This window comes from Agelaius tricolor, unplaced genomic scaffold, assembly GCF_023055355.1.
Source record: "Agelaius tricolor isolate 1412-34295 unplaced genomic scaffold, bAgeTri1.0.p SCAF_46, whole genome shotgun sequence".
Lineage (NCBI taxonomy): Eukaryota > Metazoa > Chordata > Aves > Passeriformes > Icteridae > Agelaius > Agelaius tricolor.
The window spans coordinates 1824474-1843451 of NW_027269306.1; the positions used below are offsets into that span (position 1 = coordinate 1824474).

General features: G+C 41.1%; 2 protein-coding genes across 4 annotated transcripts in view; one reads left to right on the forward strand and one right to left on the reverse strand.

Annotated features, from left to right (window-relative positions):
- The window catches only part of CCDC73 (coiled-coil domain containing 73), a 95185-nt gene that overhangs the window by 2825 nt on the left and 73382 nt on the right, over positions 1 to 18978 (forward strand). The window lies entirely within an intron of this gene.
- Positions 8523 to 18629, reverse strand: PRRG4 (proline rich and Gla domain 4). 3 transcript variants are annotated; one of them, XM_071455292.1, is made up of 6 exons: positions 18054 to 18629; positions 17285 to 17399; positions 13910 to 14073; positions 12573 to 12621; positions 11711 to 11846; positions 8523 to 10557 (listed from the first exon to the last, which is right to left on the reverse strand). In XM_071455292.1, the coding sequence occupies exons 2-6, from the start codon at positions 17388 to 17390 to the stop codon at positions 10338 to 10340; spliced, it is 675 nt and encodes a 224-aa protein (XP_071311393.1). In that variant the 5' UTR covers positions 17391 to 17399; positions 18054 to 18629; the 3' UTR covers positions 8523 to 10337. The 3 variants fall into 3 exon arrangements, with proteins under 3 accessions (XP_071311393.1, XP_071311392.1, XP_071311394.1); XM_071455291.1 differs by having other exon boundaries at positions 17999 to 18627; XM_071455293.1 differs by lacking the exon at positions 18054 to 18629 and adding an exon at positions 17515 to 17915.

Sequence of the window (18978 nt, forward strand, 5' to 3'; positions counted from 1 at the left end):
TTCTCTCTGAAGTCAAGGATTTAATATAATAAAAATATCTTGCTGAAACATAATACAATTTTTCTCTCTACTTAAGACCAAAATCTTGAGTTGAAGCACTGTAACACAATCTGTGCAGCGTACCAGCCTGAAGCACTACTGTTTTTTTTTGTTTCTCATTTCTTTACCTAAACCATGAGTCTCCACTTGGAAAAAATAAATCCTTTATAGAAGCAAAAATATAATTTGATAGCTAGGAGACAGATATAAGTACTTAAGGTTACAGTTTAATGGGAATCATCTGCTTAAAGTCTGAGGAATGATCTCCAGTGCCGCAGCATGTGCTGCTGCCTCCAGATGTGGCGTGGCAGCTGGGCTGGGCTGCCTCAGCTGCTTGCAGACAACTCAAAGAGGAAAGCCTCACTGTCCCTCCTTCCCTTCTTCACCCTCTCACTTCTAGTGATGAGCTCTGGCCACAGGGTGAGTCATGAATTCACTCCACTGGCTTCCCTTTTTCACCATTACCTTTTTCTGCCAGAGGTGATTTTTCTGTAATTTTGCTGAGCTGAGTCAGCTTGCCTTCGTGAGAGCTGGCTCAGCTGTAGTGAGCAGCCAGGAGGAGATGACAGGGAAGTCTTACTTCTGATGGTGACACGTTGTCTTGGCTGGTGGTATATTCCACATGGAAATGTCTAGAGTCCAGGAGAGCACTCTGCAGACAGTGCTGGGCTCCTCTGCCTGTGTGACACTGCAGCCAGAATCAAGCCAGCTCTGTTGCAGAACTGTGTGAGTTCACACACACTGCCCCTTTGGGAAAATTTCCTGCTTCTCTTTAAATCATTCATTGTTACACAAGGCTGAATGGCATTATTGCTTTTTGAGGTCTGGTTACATGTTTAGAGTGAACATATATCAAATGAAATGCAGGATCAAGCTAAGGAGTAGTTGGCAGTTTTCTGTGATTTTATCATAATTAAAGCAATATAGCAATCACAGATCCAGGGCCAAAATCATGCTCCAGTTCATGATTGCCATCAATGTATTTATTTGTAACTGTTATATTTATTTATTGGCTTCTTTGTTGCACAGTGTGCTAGAATTATTACATATGTTACCAGAAAAAAATGTAGGCCAGCGTTTGAGTGGAGTGTGATTGTTTTTTTTATATTGTATATCATAGAATCATAGAATGGCCTGGGTTGGAAGAGACCTTGAAGATGATCCAGTTCCATCTTCCTTGCCATGGGCAGGGACTCCTTCCACTATCCCAGGTTGCTCCATCCAGAGCAGACAGAGCTCCATGCAACCTGGCTTTAACACTTCCAGGGATGGGGCAGCCACAGCTTCTCTGTGCCAGGGCCTCCCCACTCACACAGCAAGGAATTTCCCCCTAAATCTAATATAAAGCTACTCTTTTTCATTGTAAAGCTTCTCCCTTGTTCTGTCACTGCATGCCTTTGTAAAAGTCCCTCTCCACTGCTCTTTTCAGGCACTGGAAGGCCACAGTTGGGTGACCCCAAAGCCTTCTCCTCTCCAGGCTGAACAATCCCAATTCTCTCAGCCTGTCCTCGTTTGAGAGGTGCTCCATCCCTTTAATCTTGGTGCTCTGCTCTGGGATCACTGCAGCAGCTCCCTGTCCTTGCTCTGCTGGGAGCCTGGAGCTGGATGCAGAGCTCCAGGTGGGATGTGAGCAGGGAGAGGGGCAGGATCCCCTCTGATCTTGGTGGGATCACTGCAGCAGCTCCCTGTCCTTGCTGTGCTGGATGCAGAGCTCCAGGTGGATCTGAGCAGAGCAGAGGGGCAGGATCCCCTCCCCAGCTGCTCTCAGGCTGCTCTGGGTGCAGCCCAGGCTGGGATTGGTTTTCTGGGCTCCAGCTGCACACTGCTGGCCCATGTCCAGCCTCTCACCCACCTGCACCCCAAGTCCTTCTCCCCAGGGCTGCTCTGGATCTGCTCATGCCCAGCCTGGACTGGTACCAGGGGCTGCCCTGGCCCAGGTGCAGCACCAGCCTTGGCCTTGTTAAACCACAGGAGATTTCCATGGGCCAGTTCTTGAGCTTGTCCAGTCCCTCTGGATGGCATCCTGTCCTTCAGAAGGGTCACCTGCACCACTGAAGGATGGGATGTACAAGACTGGCTGTCACCATTAGGTCAGACATGACATAGACATAAGTGATCAGGGTCCAAGAAGAAGAAGTTTTTATGTGTGTTCTCCAGCTTATATACTCTTAACAAAGCATTATCTTAAGTCACTAACTACATCACAATAACTTATTATATTCTTTGGTGCAAAGCAATTAGTGTCAATGTAATTGGCAAATGTTTTACAGAAATTTAATATGACATGTATAAACATCTACTTATGAATGTAGTCTAGCTTACAAAAATTTCCATGTACCTTTTCTAATCTGTTTCCATGCTGACAGCCTTGTCTTCTTCCTTGCTATGGATACACTGGAAAATCATCAATTGTTTTTTCTTCCATTAACTCAGCTTTGCTTTCAGGCCAGCTGTCAAGCCCCTCCATAGCTGGCTCTGCAGAAGAATGATGTGGTATGTTACAGCTTTAATGGTATCATGGGTGTCAGAGCACCACTGGGGGTCCTTGTGCTTGGGGCAGCACATGCTGATTCTTCACAGGGCCAGCACTTGCTGCCTGTGCTTTTGGCTTTCTTTTCACTGCAGGTACAACAAACCTGGCTCTATGCTGTTTTTCCAATGTCTCTCTATCCCCAGTGCCTTCTTTCACAGAGGGCATTGCTCCTGTACTTTGCTTTTCCATAACAGGTGATGCCTGGTTTTGGTCTTGTTCTGGCTCTTCTGTTGCATTTCTGTGCCAAAATATTTTTTTCTTCCTTTAAGAGGCTTTCAGCTAAACCTGTAAACTGGGCTTTGCAGCAAAATTCTTAGTGTGCTTTAGGGCAATTTTTGGTGGACTGAAAAGAATCATGGAAGAATAGTCAGATGCACATGCTGGATCAGCAGCTTCACCTGTTGTTGATGGAAGAAATTAGTTAATGGCAGAATGTGAAGTTAATGGTGCAAGTCTGAGATTACAGCTTGGTTGTTGCAAATGGACAAAAAGGATTGTATTTCAGCACATCATAGTACTTTATTTTAGAACTATCACAGTATCATAGTTTGCTATCATACACAAACACCCTAGTGCTTAGCTTTCAGTGGCTAACCATGTGTCAACAAAGGCTTTAGAAATAAATTTAATGAATAGCCTTGTGCTGAGAGAATGAATCTTCACAATTGTTTGGAAACAGTGTTTTGGAGACTTGAAGACATTCTTTTTAAAAAACTAATGTTTCAAAGATAAAACAATCAAATAACTTGAATGTATCTAAGCAGATGAAGTTTGAAGAAGTTCAGGCCAAAGCTGAATTGGGTCTGATGTATCACACATTGTGAAAAGTGCACAAAATGAGATTTCTGCAGCACATGTTTCTGTTGAGCACTGTTGGGCAGCTACACATGCTGGATGCAGCACCTTTGTGCAGGCTGTGGCTGCTGCCAGCCTGTGGTATCCTGCAGGAGCAGGAATGAGTGAGTAGATCAGATAGGCAGTAATAACATGAGTTTTGGTTAGGCTTGTTATTAATCACTGACTGCGTTGTTTGTTGCTGTAATTGGGATTCTGACCAAAGCAGAAAATTGCAGTTGCTTTAACAGATTAGAATTTGCATTTAATTTGGCATGTGGCCTCTTTAAACATGAAGCTAGGCATTAAGATATGTGAATAGGGAAGAGAGTGCTGCCTTTCAAAGAGCACACTCTGTCTTGGAACCTCACAGCAAATGCTCTCCTTTGAATTTCTTCACTTACATTGCTCTGTGCATTTATTTGAAAACGAGTATATGTACAAACAAATGAAGCAAAATCTTCAGAATTCATTGTATTGAGCTAAAGCTGATCTATGAAAGCTTGACTTCTGACATGACAAAAGATGATGGAGCTGGTGGAAAGCTCATTGCAGCAATGAGGAGAAGATCTTGCTTCTTTCTTGTTCCCAATCCTTCTCCTGGTCATGTGCTTCCACTCCTTCCAAGGTGCCACCACTGCACTTGTGTTGCCTCAAATCACCCAGTCCTGAGAAAGCTGTCTATGTTTTCACTGGATGATTTGTGAAAGGATCTAGTAAGGACCAGAACTGGTATAAGGTAAGTGGGAGAAATGTGCAATGACATTTCACATAGGAAAAATAAAAAAACCTAAATAAAACCTTTGATCTTGAACAAACTCATATTTTTAATAGGGAGTGTTTTATTTTAACTCTTACTAGAAGATATTTTCCTTTGTATGATATCAATGCTGGGTGTTTAATGTGAAATGTTGGATGTTTATGTATTCAATACTGCTGATCTTTAGAGAAATTAAACTGAAGCTTGAACTCTATTGAGCAATCAGAGGTGTTTCTTAAATGAAGTAGGCACTGCTTCAGAAATTAAAACGAGGCCATTTCAAAACTTATGTTTAACTGCACCAATTTCTAGATTGAAATATTTTTTCAGATGCTTTGAAGTTTGTCTGCTCCCTTTAGAGTGTGGGGCTCCCAGAATGTAGGCAGCAAAATGCCTGCATCTGATGGCCCCTACTGCTTCAGTGCTTCAGTAGTCTGGGTGCTGTGGAAAAGCACCTAGTGTTACCAACCATACCATGGAAGAAAGTGTTACCAACTCCATTTAAAAGAAATCAAAAGGGTTGTCAGAGGTTTTTTCATTTTTTCGTCATAGGCTAAATTAGCATTTTCTCTTTTGACATGATTAATTTATATAAATGGAGTGAAAGATGGAATTGTTGTCCCAAAACACTTAATGAGAATGAAACATCTATCCCATCAGCTGTATTTCAAATATCAGCTCAGTTGACTGGTTAAAAAGCTTCATTGGATGTTCAAATATAGGAGATTTAGGTAGTCTGTGGGGAGCTCAGCTCCTCTTGTATGGTTGGAAGAACAAACACAGCTCTGACTATTTTTTTCCAGAGGATAAATCAAAAGTGGCTTAATTTAGTGAAATTCACTGTGCTCCATATTTGCTCTGTCTAGCTGCTCTCCTGCCTCTCTAAGGAATTCCACACACACTGCATCATGTGTGGCTCCACCTCAGATTGAAATTGCCATTATCATGAGGAACTCCTGCTTCCTGCCTCGCTTTTGCATGCCTGTTCTGCTCCTCACTGGGGGATATTACTTATTTCACTACCCCTAGGAAAGGGGTATTTTTTGGTCATACCATCGTGTTAAATCTGCTCACCAAAGGCCTGACAAAAGTCAAGGAATTTGGAAGGGTTAACACCTGGTTAAGTCTTGAGGAGTTCATCTTCAGTGCCTGCAGTTCATGAACCTCAGATGCTCAGCTAAATTGGAGCACTGGAGCAGGAAGATTTTGTCCAGAGTAGAAATTGCCAGTGTTAAAGAAAACAAACCATAGCCCTTTTTCTCTACCAATAAGTTCTATATGGCATGAAGAATCATCTAACAGTAAAATGGTTTGGGTTGGAAGGGAACTACAAAGGTCATCTAATTCCAACCCCCTGCCATGGGCAGGAACACCTTCATGGATGGAGCCCCATCCAGCCTGGCCTGGGCCCTTTCCAGGGATGGATCCTAAACTTCTCTGGGCAACCTGTGCCAGTGTTTCACCACCCTCATGGTAAAAAAACCCTTCCTTATATGTAGTCTAAATCTCTTTCAGTTTAAAACCATTACCGCTTATCCTGTCACAACAGGCCCCGCTAATAAGTCTGTCTCCATTTTCCTCTAAGCACCCTTTAGGTGCTTTCAGAAGAGTTGTTACCAACTCAATTTAAAAGAAATCAAAAGGGTTGTCAGAGGTTTTTTTCATTTTTTAATCATAGGCTAAATTAGCATTTTCTCCTTTGCCGTGATTAAACATTTATTTGGAAATTGTTTTACAAAATAATATAGAGACTAGCAGAGCTTAAAATATTGCTACCCATCACCCAAAATATGACAGCACTTGAAATCAAAGTTAGAATTAAATATAGCCAGTGACAAGTTCATTTAAAATGTTCTGACAGATGAGTAGAAGGAAATATGTTCATAAGATTAAGTAATTGTTTATACAGTTCAGAAATGATTGGAAATAGTCAAAAATAGCTAAATAAAGAGCAGGTTATTTGAGAAGATCTACTTAAGATTTTTGAGAGGAAAACACATGCAAGTTCTTTGTTGTGGAAATGATAGTGATAAATTTGTAGTGACAGGAATTAATTGAAAGATCTTTACAGTATGGAAAGACCATGCTTGAAGTGTTTGAAAATGGCTTTTAAACCCAGAATTTCCTTCCTGTTCTCTATACATCATGGGACAAGCAAGGATAGCAGCAGTAAAACTTCTGTTGGCAGGAGAGACTGTGGATAGAAAAGTTTGGTTTGTTGCTTGTTTTTGGGGTTTTTTATTACTTTGATGGTTCATTTAAAGCTAGAAATAGTGTTGCTAAACTGCAGGTAATAAATTAATCTTATTCACAGCTGATAATCTGAGGAATGATAAGGAAAAATGCTTTTCAGATTTCAAATATAACTTTTAAGGGCAGATCAGACTGAAACATTCCAGTTAATAGAAGTGGGCATTATAACAACAGAATACTCTGAACTGGGTTTGGCAACAGCATTGTGGTAAAGAATTTGGCAGAGCATTATACTTTTTATTACCTGAAGTGATCAGTTATCTCATTTTTTGCTCCAATCTCAGTTCAGCTGCAGCCAATAAAAACCTTGACAGGACCAGAATCAAATGCTTCAGAGCTCACATTTTCATCAGCTGTGGTGAGGAAATGCACTTCCACGTGGTACTTTGGTTTCGCTGTTCTAATGAATTCACAAAAACCCCAACAAGCCCCGGCCCTATAAATGCATAATTGATAGAACACATAGCAGGCTTTCTTATTGCAGCAGTAAGCAGGTTCAGTGATTTGTTTTTCAACTGACACAGCCAGAGATCACTTTTCTGACCCTTATTATTTGCCCTAATTAATAAAGTGTCTTGTTTTGTAAAAGGTTGCATGCTGTAATCTTCTGTGATGCTGAAAAGGCTGTTCTGGAAAATTGTTCAAGGCAATGGCTAACGGCACTTATAGTGACACGTTTAAAACAGAATATTTGTGTTTACCAGTGTTTTGTTTGGACAGTTCTGTTTTCAACTGTCATGGTAGGTAACTATTAAATCACTTAAAATCCACTGTCTTTCCTAAAGGTCCTGGAAAGAAACAGCAAAATCAAAACACTGATAGTTTACATCTCTATACCAGTCAAGTTAACTTGCTCCTGGCTTTGCTCCTCAAAAATCTTCCTCCTCCTCTTCCTACTTAATAACAAAATGCTTTGGATTGGAAGGGGCCTTAAAGATCATCCAGTTCCAGACACCCTGCCATGTGACATCTTCCACAGGACCAGGTTGCTCCAAGCCCCATCCAACCTGGCCTAGAACATTTCCAGGGATCCAGGGGCAGCCACAGCTTCTTCACAGGGCAGCCTGTGCAGCACCACCCTCACAGTAAAGGATTTTTTCCCAATATCCAATCTAACCCTGGTCTCTGTCAGGATTATTTGCTGTTACAAGTACAAGTCATTTGCTGCTTTATGTATTCTAATAGCAACTCCATTTTTAAAAGAAGCTACATGTAAAATTTGCAAGGGTGGCAAAATAAATGAATCTGAATTTTAATCTAAATTCATAACTCCCCGTAGTCTCTCTCTTGTTGATCTTCTCTCTGTTAACCCTGTTGAATCATGATTTCTAAAAAGAGACAAGATACAAGGTCAGAGTGGGCCAGTAGTCAGTGCATGAAAAAAGGAAAACAAACTCAATCCAGACAAGTGCCATTCAAAGGAATTCTGTCCCTCTACAAGCAGAGGTAAGTTTACACTGTATTCAAGTAAATTTCAAACTTTGCTCCTTCTTTGCAAAAGGCAGCATGTGTCTCCCAAATTATCATGCTATGTGCAACCAGTGTTTGAATGTCAGTCCCTGCACATTCTCAGGGTCTAAGGTGCAGACTCCTTGAGTAAATTTGAGTGTTTTACTCTACTGAAAGGGCACTTTACTGCCCAGAGCACTACACCATTGATGTTTAACAGTTACACCCTCTTAAGTTTTTTTAATTAATTATGAAGGATGAGATTTTTTTCTTGCATTGGATGGAATCAGCTGCAAATAATTCGTAGGAACAGTAGAAAAAAATCAAATTTCCAGTGATTGAATGGGATTCTGTACGATTTCTGTAGTGTATTTAAAATTTGGCTTTGCCAGATGTCTGTAGCAACATTAAAGAATCTCTGAATGGTCACAAGCCCTGTGAAATCCCTTTGCTTTGCAGTGCTGCTGTCAGTTCCATTAGTTAGTAATTTTTGAGTCCCAGGAAAAATTTAAGTAAAAATGTGCCCTAGAGCTCAAAATGCACATTAAAAAAATTGAAAAATTGTTAGCTAAATGAAAGGGAAATATGGGAGAATGTTTTTGCAAGCTTATGATCGCACAGCTTGTCGTAACCTTGTATTTTGATTATCAACAGTGACCTCACACAATTCATTTATTTCAGTCTTACAGAACTTGAAGAACTACAAAATGCTTTCACAAGTAGGGCAAAAGTGAATTGAAACATCCCAACATGGGGATTCCCCCATCTCTCAACAAAAAAAAAGAAGGTGGAGAGAGATTGGTGACTCGCCAAAAGCCAAATTGGATGGTGAAGTTTTGTGAACAGGAACACCAATGGCAATGCTACTAACTGCATTGTATTTGTTTTTCAAAGGGCAAGACTTCATTGAGTAGCACTGTCAGTGCACCCCCTTTACATTCTAAGATTTGGAGTGTTTCCATCATTACAAAGACATTTACAGATTGAAAATCTCAGACCAATTTTCTGCATCTTGCTCAACAACACTGTAGCTTCCAGTATGTTAAAAACAATAAGATTCAGTGAAATATTTCATATTCATTTCAACCCTTAACCCTTTAACTTATATTATAAAGTGGATTGTAGGCACCAAATTGAAATAGAATTTGCTGTTGTCAGCATTGACTCAATGAGGGGGGAAAAAGGGGGGGGTTTGTTTCATCTTAAAAAATTCTTTAATTGTTTGTGCCTTAACTGTACAGCCACTGTCTAACAAGAGAACAGCCTTTCCTGTGAGACTCTCTGCTCTGGCTTCCTGTGCTGAGGAGGGGACACAAGTGATGGGCAGCAATTTGCTCAGCAAGATCTATAGGCTGCATAATGCTGGGGGTTGATATTTTAATAAGATGTAAAATTCACGGTGGCTACAGCTGTAGATACAGAAACTGTCTTGACACAGAGAACCAGTAACTCCCAGGAGTTCTTGGCTCTTGATTTTTGATCTAATATGATGTTTCTTTCTACTTAAAGGTATCATTTTGTCATCCCTGTAGTGCAAGACACACTTATTAAGGTGCTTCTAGGAGGTAGGTTGGGCTTTGGTTTGAAAGTTAAATGTTTCTCTCTACATTTCAGCCTTTAAACTATGAAAGAAACATTAGCTGTGAAACCTGGGTAGCTTTTTAAAAAGGGACAAATCTCTGGCTTTTTGCTCAAAATTCACTGGTCCACAGTATTCTATTTCCTCTCTTTGACCTGGTGTTTACTGTTCAACATCAAAACAATTTGATGCAAGTGTACTTTGCCTGAATTGGTAGTGTGCCCCATAATGAATGCTTCCTTTTGATGCAAAATTATCATCATAAAAATACAAGCAATTAAGTTGTGTGACCAGCAATGTCTAAACCAAACCAGTGTAATCCACTAGCAGTACTATATATATACATATATATATATATATATATATATATATATATATATATATGTATATTTGGCAGATCAAGCCATGAAATAATTTTTGCACTCAAGTCTATTACAAGAATGAATAGAAAATGCGCCCAGGAAAGAAGTGAATATGTCAAACAACAAAGTAGATTTCTTATGGTGGTTTAAAATATTAAGTCACAAAAAATAGCTAGTGTCAATATGAGCAATTAAAATACTGTTCTTTCTGAAGAAAAAGAAGATGAAACTATTAATGAAGAATCAATAGTTTGATGGGATGGCTCATATGGAAGAGGGCAGCAGTACAAGACTTTCTCTTTCTGCATTCTCTCCTCTTGGCACAGTGCCTTTGTGCAAAGAACAGTCCTGCAGCCTTTGTGCCAGGTGACCTCTTTTCCCACATGGGAACTTCACTCCTCCCTCGTTGTCCAGAAGATCTTTCACATTTCTGTAAATCATCTTGCAATATGCAAGGTAAGCACACACTTTTTTCAAAAGCATGTTATGTTCCAGCAACCCCCCCTGAGCCCAGCAGCAGGTTTGTGCCTAGGGGCCAGGGAGGGACATGGACTTTCTAAAGAGCCGAGGGTGCCTGGGGGGCCCTGGGTAAGGGGGTGGGGGCACGGCGTGCTGGCCATCAGAGGTCACTGCCTGCTCATAGGTGGGCAGCTCGGAGTCGTCGGGAAGGGGGTTCAAGGAGAACTCCTCGTGCCTCCTGAAGATGTTGGCTGAATTCCGTCTTCTGCTCCTCACATAACCCATGTACCTAAACAAAGGGAACAGCAGGTAAGTGGAAAGTTCTGCTTTAAAGGGAAGCAAGAAGATGAAGTATTGTCTTTATGGGATGGCCCGATGAAGGGAGGAATGATGAATCTGACTCCGTGTTCTCAGAAGGCTAATTTATTATTTTATGATACTATATTATATTAAAGAATGCTATACTAAACTATACTAAAGAATACACAAAGGATACTTACAAGGCTAAAAAGACAATAATGAAAACTCCTGACTCTTTCCAGAGTCCTGACACAGCTTGGCCCTGATTGGCCAAAGAGTGAAAACAACTCACAGCAGAATCCAATGAAACAATCACCTGTGGGTAAACAATCTCCAACCACATTCCACATGTGAGCACAACACAGGAGAAGCAAATGAGATAATAATTGTTTTCTTTTTCTCTGAGGCTTCTCAGCTTCCCAGGAGAGAAATCCTGGGTGAAGGGATTTTTCAGAGAATGTGAATGCCACAATCAAGTCGTAAGCATAAAATAAACAAAACCTCAAACAACCCAAAAAAACCCCACAAGAGAAAAACCATGCCTTCAGTGATCACAAAGACCAGAAGCCAAATACTCTCTCCAAACCACAGCGTAAGAACAGCTCAGTGATGTGACATTTATAGGGAAGAGGAAGCACAGAATCCTTTTATATTCCTTTCAAGATTAGGACAAAGGAGCATTCAGGAGTAGAGACTTGGTAAAAAAGCATTTCCTCCACATTGCTTCATCATCTACTACCACAACTACTTCACATCTGAGGTAGAGCACATGCCATGAGAGCATACAGCTTATTTGAAAGAACGAACAGAACATGTTAGACTTCACATTGCAGGCCCCCACCTACCAAAATTATTCCACCATCTTAGTAAGTATATTTTGAAATGAAGAACACACAAACAGACAGTTAAAAAAAAAGGCAAACCCAAAGGTTTGGGTGTGCAATATTGTTTTATGTTTTTGTGTTATTAACTACGGTTGGTGCTCACTTAACTTTGCTTCTAGGCAAGTAAGAACTCGAACTTCCACTGGATTTTCTGAGAATACAATAGTTAGACCAACCCAGAGTGATTTTTAAATGCCACTCTTAAGCAAGAGCTTGTTTTGTGTGCGCTTGGGTTTTTTAAGCAGTGAAATTCCTTACCCTGGTGGTTGCCTTGATTTGCATCTGCTCTTGCAGCAGTAGAAGATAATCAGTGCAATTATAACCAACAGCACTCCAGCAGCAACCAGGCTGATGAGCAGTCCTGTGACATTAATCTTCTGCAGTGCCTCATCACCTGGAGAGAAAACATGGATGATTTTCGTTCTGTTCTTTCCATCTACCCAGCCTGCAGTGTACACTGTAAAATACTACTTTTGCACTGTTATTAGGCTGTTCCTTCCACAAATGTCTAAGCTGCTGTAAGAAACTGTAAATCTGTGCAACACAACCCAAGAGAATCATTCACAGTCAACTTAAAGCAAAAGGGAGTTGATGCCCCCTTTTCTCTGCATGAAACTGTTGAGATGCCTGTCTTCCAAAGCCTTCCAAATATTCCTTCATGTACTTGTGACCTTGATCAGGTGCAACTGACCATTTTTTATTAAAATAAAATTATTAAATTAATTAAAATTTATTAATGAATTATTAAATATATTAAAATTATCTGACATCAGACTACTCTGAGCCTAAATCAGGCTGTTATGTATTACTGTTAAAGAAATAGGGGGGAGACAAAACAAAACCAAACCACAGGAGCAGCCACAGAATCACTGCCAAGTTTTCCAGTTGTGTAATAAAGGAATGGTCAAGGAAATTACCTACAGACCTATAATGGATCCCACTTTAAGATGCTTCAGTTTTATCATATCAAGAAATTAAATATATTTGTACAGTTCACAGTGATCTTCAGTAAAAAGATAATAGATCATGCAATTAGTTAAGGAAATCAGAAATTAAGAACATACTATTATAAGAACCAGAAAATATTGCAATATAATAAAAAAGTAAAAAAATGACTTACCTAATTTTATTTTAGGGCCTTTAGTTGAATAGTCTTTCCAAAAATCCATCTATAAAACCCAAAAAGAATCACATTTATATGAGATAAAGAAGTTACAGGCCTATTGACTTGTATTTAATATGGTATCTTGGGCAGAATTTAACAGTGGCATAAACAGAAATAACTCCTGCTAAGGGATTTGTATTTACTCATCCCATGGTATTTTTCTTCTACAACTTTGCAATAAATTTCTCAGATCCCAGTTGGTGAAAGAAAAAAGTGCATTTAACTGTACAGTGTTACCTCATATTTCTGCCAGATTACAATAGAAATTAGGGTATATTCTGACACCAAAAAATGCTTACAATTACTTTTTTGCAAATCCCTACAAAACAGTATTTGAGGCAAAGTTAAATTCTTAAAATTCCAACATTTGAATTCACATTAGCTAGGAAAAATAGTGGGATCCATTTAAGAGAAGAACTTTAATGTTTTATGACCATCAGGCATTAAATATGTTGAGTTATAATTTTCACTTTTGCTACCAAGCAAAAGACTCCAGCAATTCAATTTAGCAATTTGACCTTTTTCTTAGGAAATTGTTAGCAATGGCAAGCTAACACTTCCACCTTTAGAACAGGGGTGAATTCCTCACCCTTTCTGCAGAGCACACCTAGAATCACAAAAAGATTCTTGCTGCTTGTGCAACAACCCGTCTTCAGACAATCCTCACATTCCTTTACTGAGCTGAAAGGTTTCTCATTGTTTCTTTTTATGTATTTATATACCAGGTTTCTTCTCAGCCACATCTAGGTGGGGAGTTAGAATGTGGTGCGACAGGAACACTCAGCAATAGCTGAACTGCAGCTTTGCTCCACACTGGCCTCTTACAAACACTTCTGAGCATGACACAAGGATGCAATCAGCCAATTAATACATTTATAATTAATAATGTGAAACATTTACACTGGATGCTGAGAAGTTACTAAAAAATCCAGAAATCTGAAAAATCCAGGAATAGCCACAAGTGGGACTTCTGAAGCTTCATTTCTATTTGTTTGCAGAATTAAAGGCAACATCTAAAGTCTTTAAGACAATATTCATATATTAAGACAACATTGATATATTAAGACATTATTCAACATATTCAAGTGCATTCACTGTGTATCTAAAGCAAGAACCCCTTGTAATTGGGATATCTGCTTTTAGAACAAAATAAGCAGTCATCTCTCAGTGCTGTGTTAGAGGAGTTACAGTGTTTGTGTACAATGATTTATGTTACAATAATTTGTGTACAAAAATACAGTTATTTAGCCAAGAACCTCCCTCGCTAAATTAAATTCAATTTGAACTGCTACCGTTTTATCAGGGTCTTCAAAAATTTCTCTTGCTTCTTCATAATTGCAGAGTTCTTCATTGCATTCCCTTTCCAGGTTATCGGCTGTGAATGCTTCAAAATCAAATCTGTTGTTCAGAAGATGTCGTCCAATGAATAAATTGGCCTCCCTTGCAGATGTGAACACTAATGAAAAAAAAAAAATTAAGTTGATTTAAAACAAGTTAGGAAGGCTAAATTTGGTATTTTTAAAGAATGGTAAAGATTTTAAAGGAGCACTTTGGGATAATTTCTTCCCCTAGCATCTCTCAGATACATACAAGGGAAAGATCAAAGTCTCCTCCTAAAATTTTTTCTTCACTACTATATTTTCTAACTATGTAACATAAAATAAATGTATTTGCCTTTCTCATAAACCATCTCAGCTATTCCTTATCCGGGCCAAGAGAATTTGATTGTCATGAGAACTGTTGGTCAAGTTTTGGTGTGACCCCTGGTGGGATGTGAGCAGCAGTTTTTACTGGAGCTCTTAAGAACAAAGAAATTGTCACATAAAGCAAAATTCAGCCAGATGCTAAGTAAGCAACACCCTGACCTAGGGGGAGAAGGAGGCAAGGGTGGGGGAAGGAAAAAAACCAAATATACATTTATCAATATTCTGGTATCTATGAGTTCCAAATTTTATTTACAGAATTTAGTTTTTAAATCACATCAGCAGACTCCTAGTCATTCTACAATTGTTCTCTTTTCACAATCGTGGCACCAAACTTTACATAAAGGTGACTTATTGCCAAGTTTATTTGTTTTAAATTTGTCCATGACATGAATTTTACTGACAACATGCATTTCTGAAGACTTCTGAGAAGAAGAGATTCTCTTCTTTTGTGTTCCATGAGGCCTCATGGATTAAGTGGTGAGGTGAGATTCCAGAACAGTGAGTGAAATTATAGAAGGCTTTGGAATACAGGAATGTATTTCCTCACTAGGCATTTTCCAAAGTCAAGTTTTAGCCTGCTCTTGCTACAGTTTCTTATAAAAAAAAAAAAAAGGCAAAACCAAATTTCTAGTGAATGCCTAATCTATGTCCACAAAATTCAGGCTATTTGGTTGAGGAAAATGACTAAAGGATTATTTTTGCAAGTGTAATGCAGAAACAGCATTGTTACATACCAAGCAGGATGGCTGAAAAAGGAGATGAGATTCAGGATAAAGTTATTCAGCTACAAATTAGCTTTGTGTTCTTGTTAGCCTGTTTGGCAAGATTATCACATTGCTCTGGAATTTTCACCCTAAGAGTCACTGTTAGATCTTGCAGTGCTATCTCATAACACTTTGCTCTCTGAAAACTGGAAAAACTGCAGCATAACTTACATATTGGTTGTTTATGTCTTTAATATGATAGAATATTTAAGGAATATGACAGCATATATTTATATAATTTGCACAGTTACACTGTGTACTGAAGTAGCTACATATGTGCACATGCATTTATTTTTGTTATTCTAAAGCAATTGCAAGAAAATCTAAGCTTAAAATATTTATACTATACCTAAAGAGTAACCAGAGAAAAAGACTTAACAAAAACAAAACAAAGGCAATACAATCAAAAACCCCAAACAAACAAAAACAGAAGCCAAAACCAAAATCAAAACTCCCTCAAACCCACAAGTAGAAAGGGAAAATAATTACATGGGGAAAAAAATATTATCAATATTCTTGGTTCAGTGCAAATTACAAAAGTACCTTCAGTCTTCTGAAGCAGAGATCTTCAGTTTTGCTCAGTAGTGTTTCACTCTTTACCATGCAAATAGTATTAGCTGTCCTTTGAATTAACTTAGAGAATTCATGCATTTTGTTTAAAATGGAATGTATAATCAAACTGCCTGGAGCCTAGAACCCTCAATTCCCAAGGATACATGGCCCACTTTTTCTTTTCAAGAATTTTTATCCATTTATGACTTTTTTCACTTTGTCACATATCTCCATCTCCAACTTACTTGCTACCTGGTGATTAAAACAGTATTTGAAGAATGAAACAGATGGATTTGAATTGAGCCCTAAATGTGAGGGGCCTGGATGCAGTTCTGCAGTCCTTGGTTTCAGAAAATGATCCAGGCAGTTTTAGGATGCCCAGCATTTAATTATTAAATTAAAAATTCAGCCACACAATACTCTCAGTGAAGCAGCTCTGCTGGTAAAAGATGTTCACAAAATGCTGAAGGGGGACCTCTCAATGCAGGTACCCCATACCTTTGGCAACTGTTCTTGCTAAATGATTGGATTTTATATATATATATATATATATATATATATATATATATATATATATATTCTCCAATATTTTTTGATATTATATTATAATATTAATATTATATTGATATTAATTGGATACTTCTCTTTCCAACTCTGTCTTTAAAGGAGGAGTGGTCTGGGCCTACTGTGAGGAGAGAGGTCTCACAGGAGTTCACAGGGAAGGGGCAGCCTGATGTTTTATGCCCAGAGCAAGATGGATTTTAACAAATCATCTGTCACAAGCATTTTTTTGCTAGCCACGGTTTCAGCTCCTCATGCTGCCCTGAAGGAGCCTCCTGCTCCATGTGATGACTTTTTAAAATCTGTCTTAAGGTTTCAGCACTCCTTGTCCACTGAGAAGACTGGACAGCTAAGGCAGAAATTTATTTTTGAAGCCCTTAAAATGGTAACCAGCCTTTGCTTTGTAGTGCTTGAGTCTCTGAGGGGAATTTGTTTGTTTTCACATGAGCTCCTCCCCACTTCTCTCCCTCCCTCCCCAGGGAAGAACTGCAAAAGCAGCACTATGCTTATCTTTCCAGGTGTTGTAAGGGGGCCTGGCATTGAGAGCAAATATCAATTGCAAAAAACAACCAAATAAACCCTTTCAAATACAAAGCAATTTCAGATATACACATACAACTGTGATCTGCTCAAATAGTACCAAAACAGTACTGTCTTAACACAGGCTTCAAACTTTTTGAATTTTGATGTTACTTAAAGGATTCTGGTTGTATCAACCACAATAATCCCAGAGGTCTGGAAAAACTTCAGTTGTCCCAATCTGCACTTACGACAAGATCTGATAAATACTTGATATTAACACCAAAGTCAATTATCGCTCATTTCAGCAAGAGGTATTAAAATAATCTGAAATTAAGCATAAAGCAGCATAATTTTGTCATAAAGTAAAAAAACCAAAAAAAACCCAAAAAACCAAACAAAAAAAAAAAACACCAAAAAAACCAAAAGACCAAACAACTAAACCATAAAAAACCCTGAAACAACAACAACAACCAAAACAACAATAACCAAACAATTAAAGAAGCCAGCAAAGCAAAGTTAGAAACAATTCTGGAAAGCACAAAGTCTCGTTAAACTAAGTTACCATCTTTCCGTTCCGGTTGCTCCAAGTTCTTTAATCTGCCAGGGCAGTGAGGAAACGCGAGCACCGTCACAGGCAGCTGACACAGCACCACCAAAACCGCGATCATGGCCGGGATCTGTCAGACAGAAACTAACGTGAGTTAAGCAGGAACGACAGCGCAATCCTCTGAAGTGTCAGCGCTGAGCCCTGAGTGAATCCTGACTCTGAAGTCATCCAGCGCAAGCACCTACACGCACTCGGGGCTGATGGCTCCTGGAAGAGACACCGACCCGAACAGGTCCTGCCTGTCTCTTGCGGGGCTCTGGTTGTGTAACACCCGCACATGTCACATCTCCGGCCGCCTCCTGCTCTCCTCTCCCGGCCCAACAGAGCGGCGGCCCCCGGGGAAGAGCCCCGCAGGGTGCCCCAGGTGGGCTCTGACACCGCAGAGCCTTTGCTGCCTTTTGTAGGAGGCAACAAAATCTCCCCGACGGGAACAGGTACAAAGCCCGTTTGGTCAGAGGAGTGAAACAAACCCGTAACTCTGCACGGAGCCACCCGACACGGGTAAAAACAGCATCGCCGCCCGAGGCGGGGACGTGCCACAGCCACTGGGGACCACGGGAGGGCTGGGGACAGCCTTTCCCTGGGGCAGAGCGCTCTGCCAGCCCCGGGACACCGGGGCCAGGTCCCGGGGAGCGCCCGGGACAGAAGGAGCAGCCAGCGCTGCCCTACCTGCCCCGGCAGGACAGCCTTTCCCTGGCTGTGCGGATCAGGAGCTAGGAACAACCTTTCCCGGCTGTGCGGATCAGGTGTGGATCAGGTGTGGATAAGCCTTTTCCTGGCTGTGTAAATTAGGTGCGGATCAGCCTTTCCCCGGCAGTATGGATCAGGTATAGATCAGCCTCTTCCTGGCTGTGTGGATCAGCCTTTCCCCGGCAGTGTGGATCAGGTGTGGATCAGCCTTTCCCCGGCAGTGTGGATCAGGTGTGGATCAGCCTTTCCCCGGCGGTGTGGACCTGGTGTGGATCAGCCTTTCCCCGGCGGTGTGGACCAGGTGTGGATCAGCCTTTCCCCGGCGGTGTGGACCAGGTGTGGATCAGCCTTTCCCCGGCGGTGTGGACCAGGTGTAGATCAGCCTTTCCCCGGCAGTGTGGACCAGGTGTGGATCAGCCTCTCCCGGGAAGGGCGCGGCGCAGTCCCGGGGCCGCACCGGGGCCGCCCCCGCCCGCGCTGCCGGGGCGGTCGGGGCCCGGTCGGGGCGGGGCCGCCCCGGGGCGGGGCAGGAACGGCCCTGGAGCGTGGGCAAAGAGAGGTCATGGGGAGCCCCGCGATTGCTCCAGGGGTTTTCCCTGGGCTTTGTTTCCAGACCCCTGCCTGACCTCGCAGCCCCCGCCCGGACCCCGCATAGGCAGCCGGTCCTTTCTGCTCCTGCGATCCCCTTCTTCTGCTCAGCCTGGCTTTGTGCGCCCGGGGCTAGCGGCGGGGCTGAGAAGCTGGTGGGGGTTTTGCCCCCGGAGCAAGGCGCTGATGGCACAGCGGCCGCTGTGGCTGAGCCAGAGCGGGGCAGGGTGTGTCTCCCCCACCGGGCTGCTGCTGCTCCGCGATTAAGCAAGCTTGTACCTATCAGCAAGCATTTAGCCATCAGAGAGCCTTGTCTCCACCGAACTCTCCGAGCCCGGCAGCTGGAAGGACCAGCAGTAGCTTTATATATG

Coding starts and splice junctions, on each gene's coding strand:
- PRRG4 (XM_071455292.1), bottom strand. CDS start 17,390: ATGATCGCGGTTTTGGTGGTGCTGTGTCAGCTGCCTGTGACGGTGCTC. Junction 14,074..17,284: donor GCAACCGGAACGGAAAGATG/GTAACTTAGTTT, acceptor TTTTTTCATTAG/TGTTCACATCTGCAAGGGAG. Junction 12,622..13,909: donor TTGAAGACCCTGATAAAACG/GTAGCAGTTCAA, acceptor TGGGTTTTATAG/ATGGATTTTTGGAAAGACTA.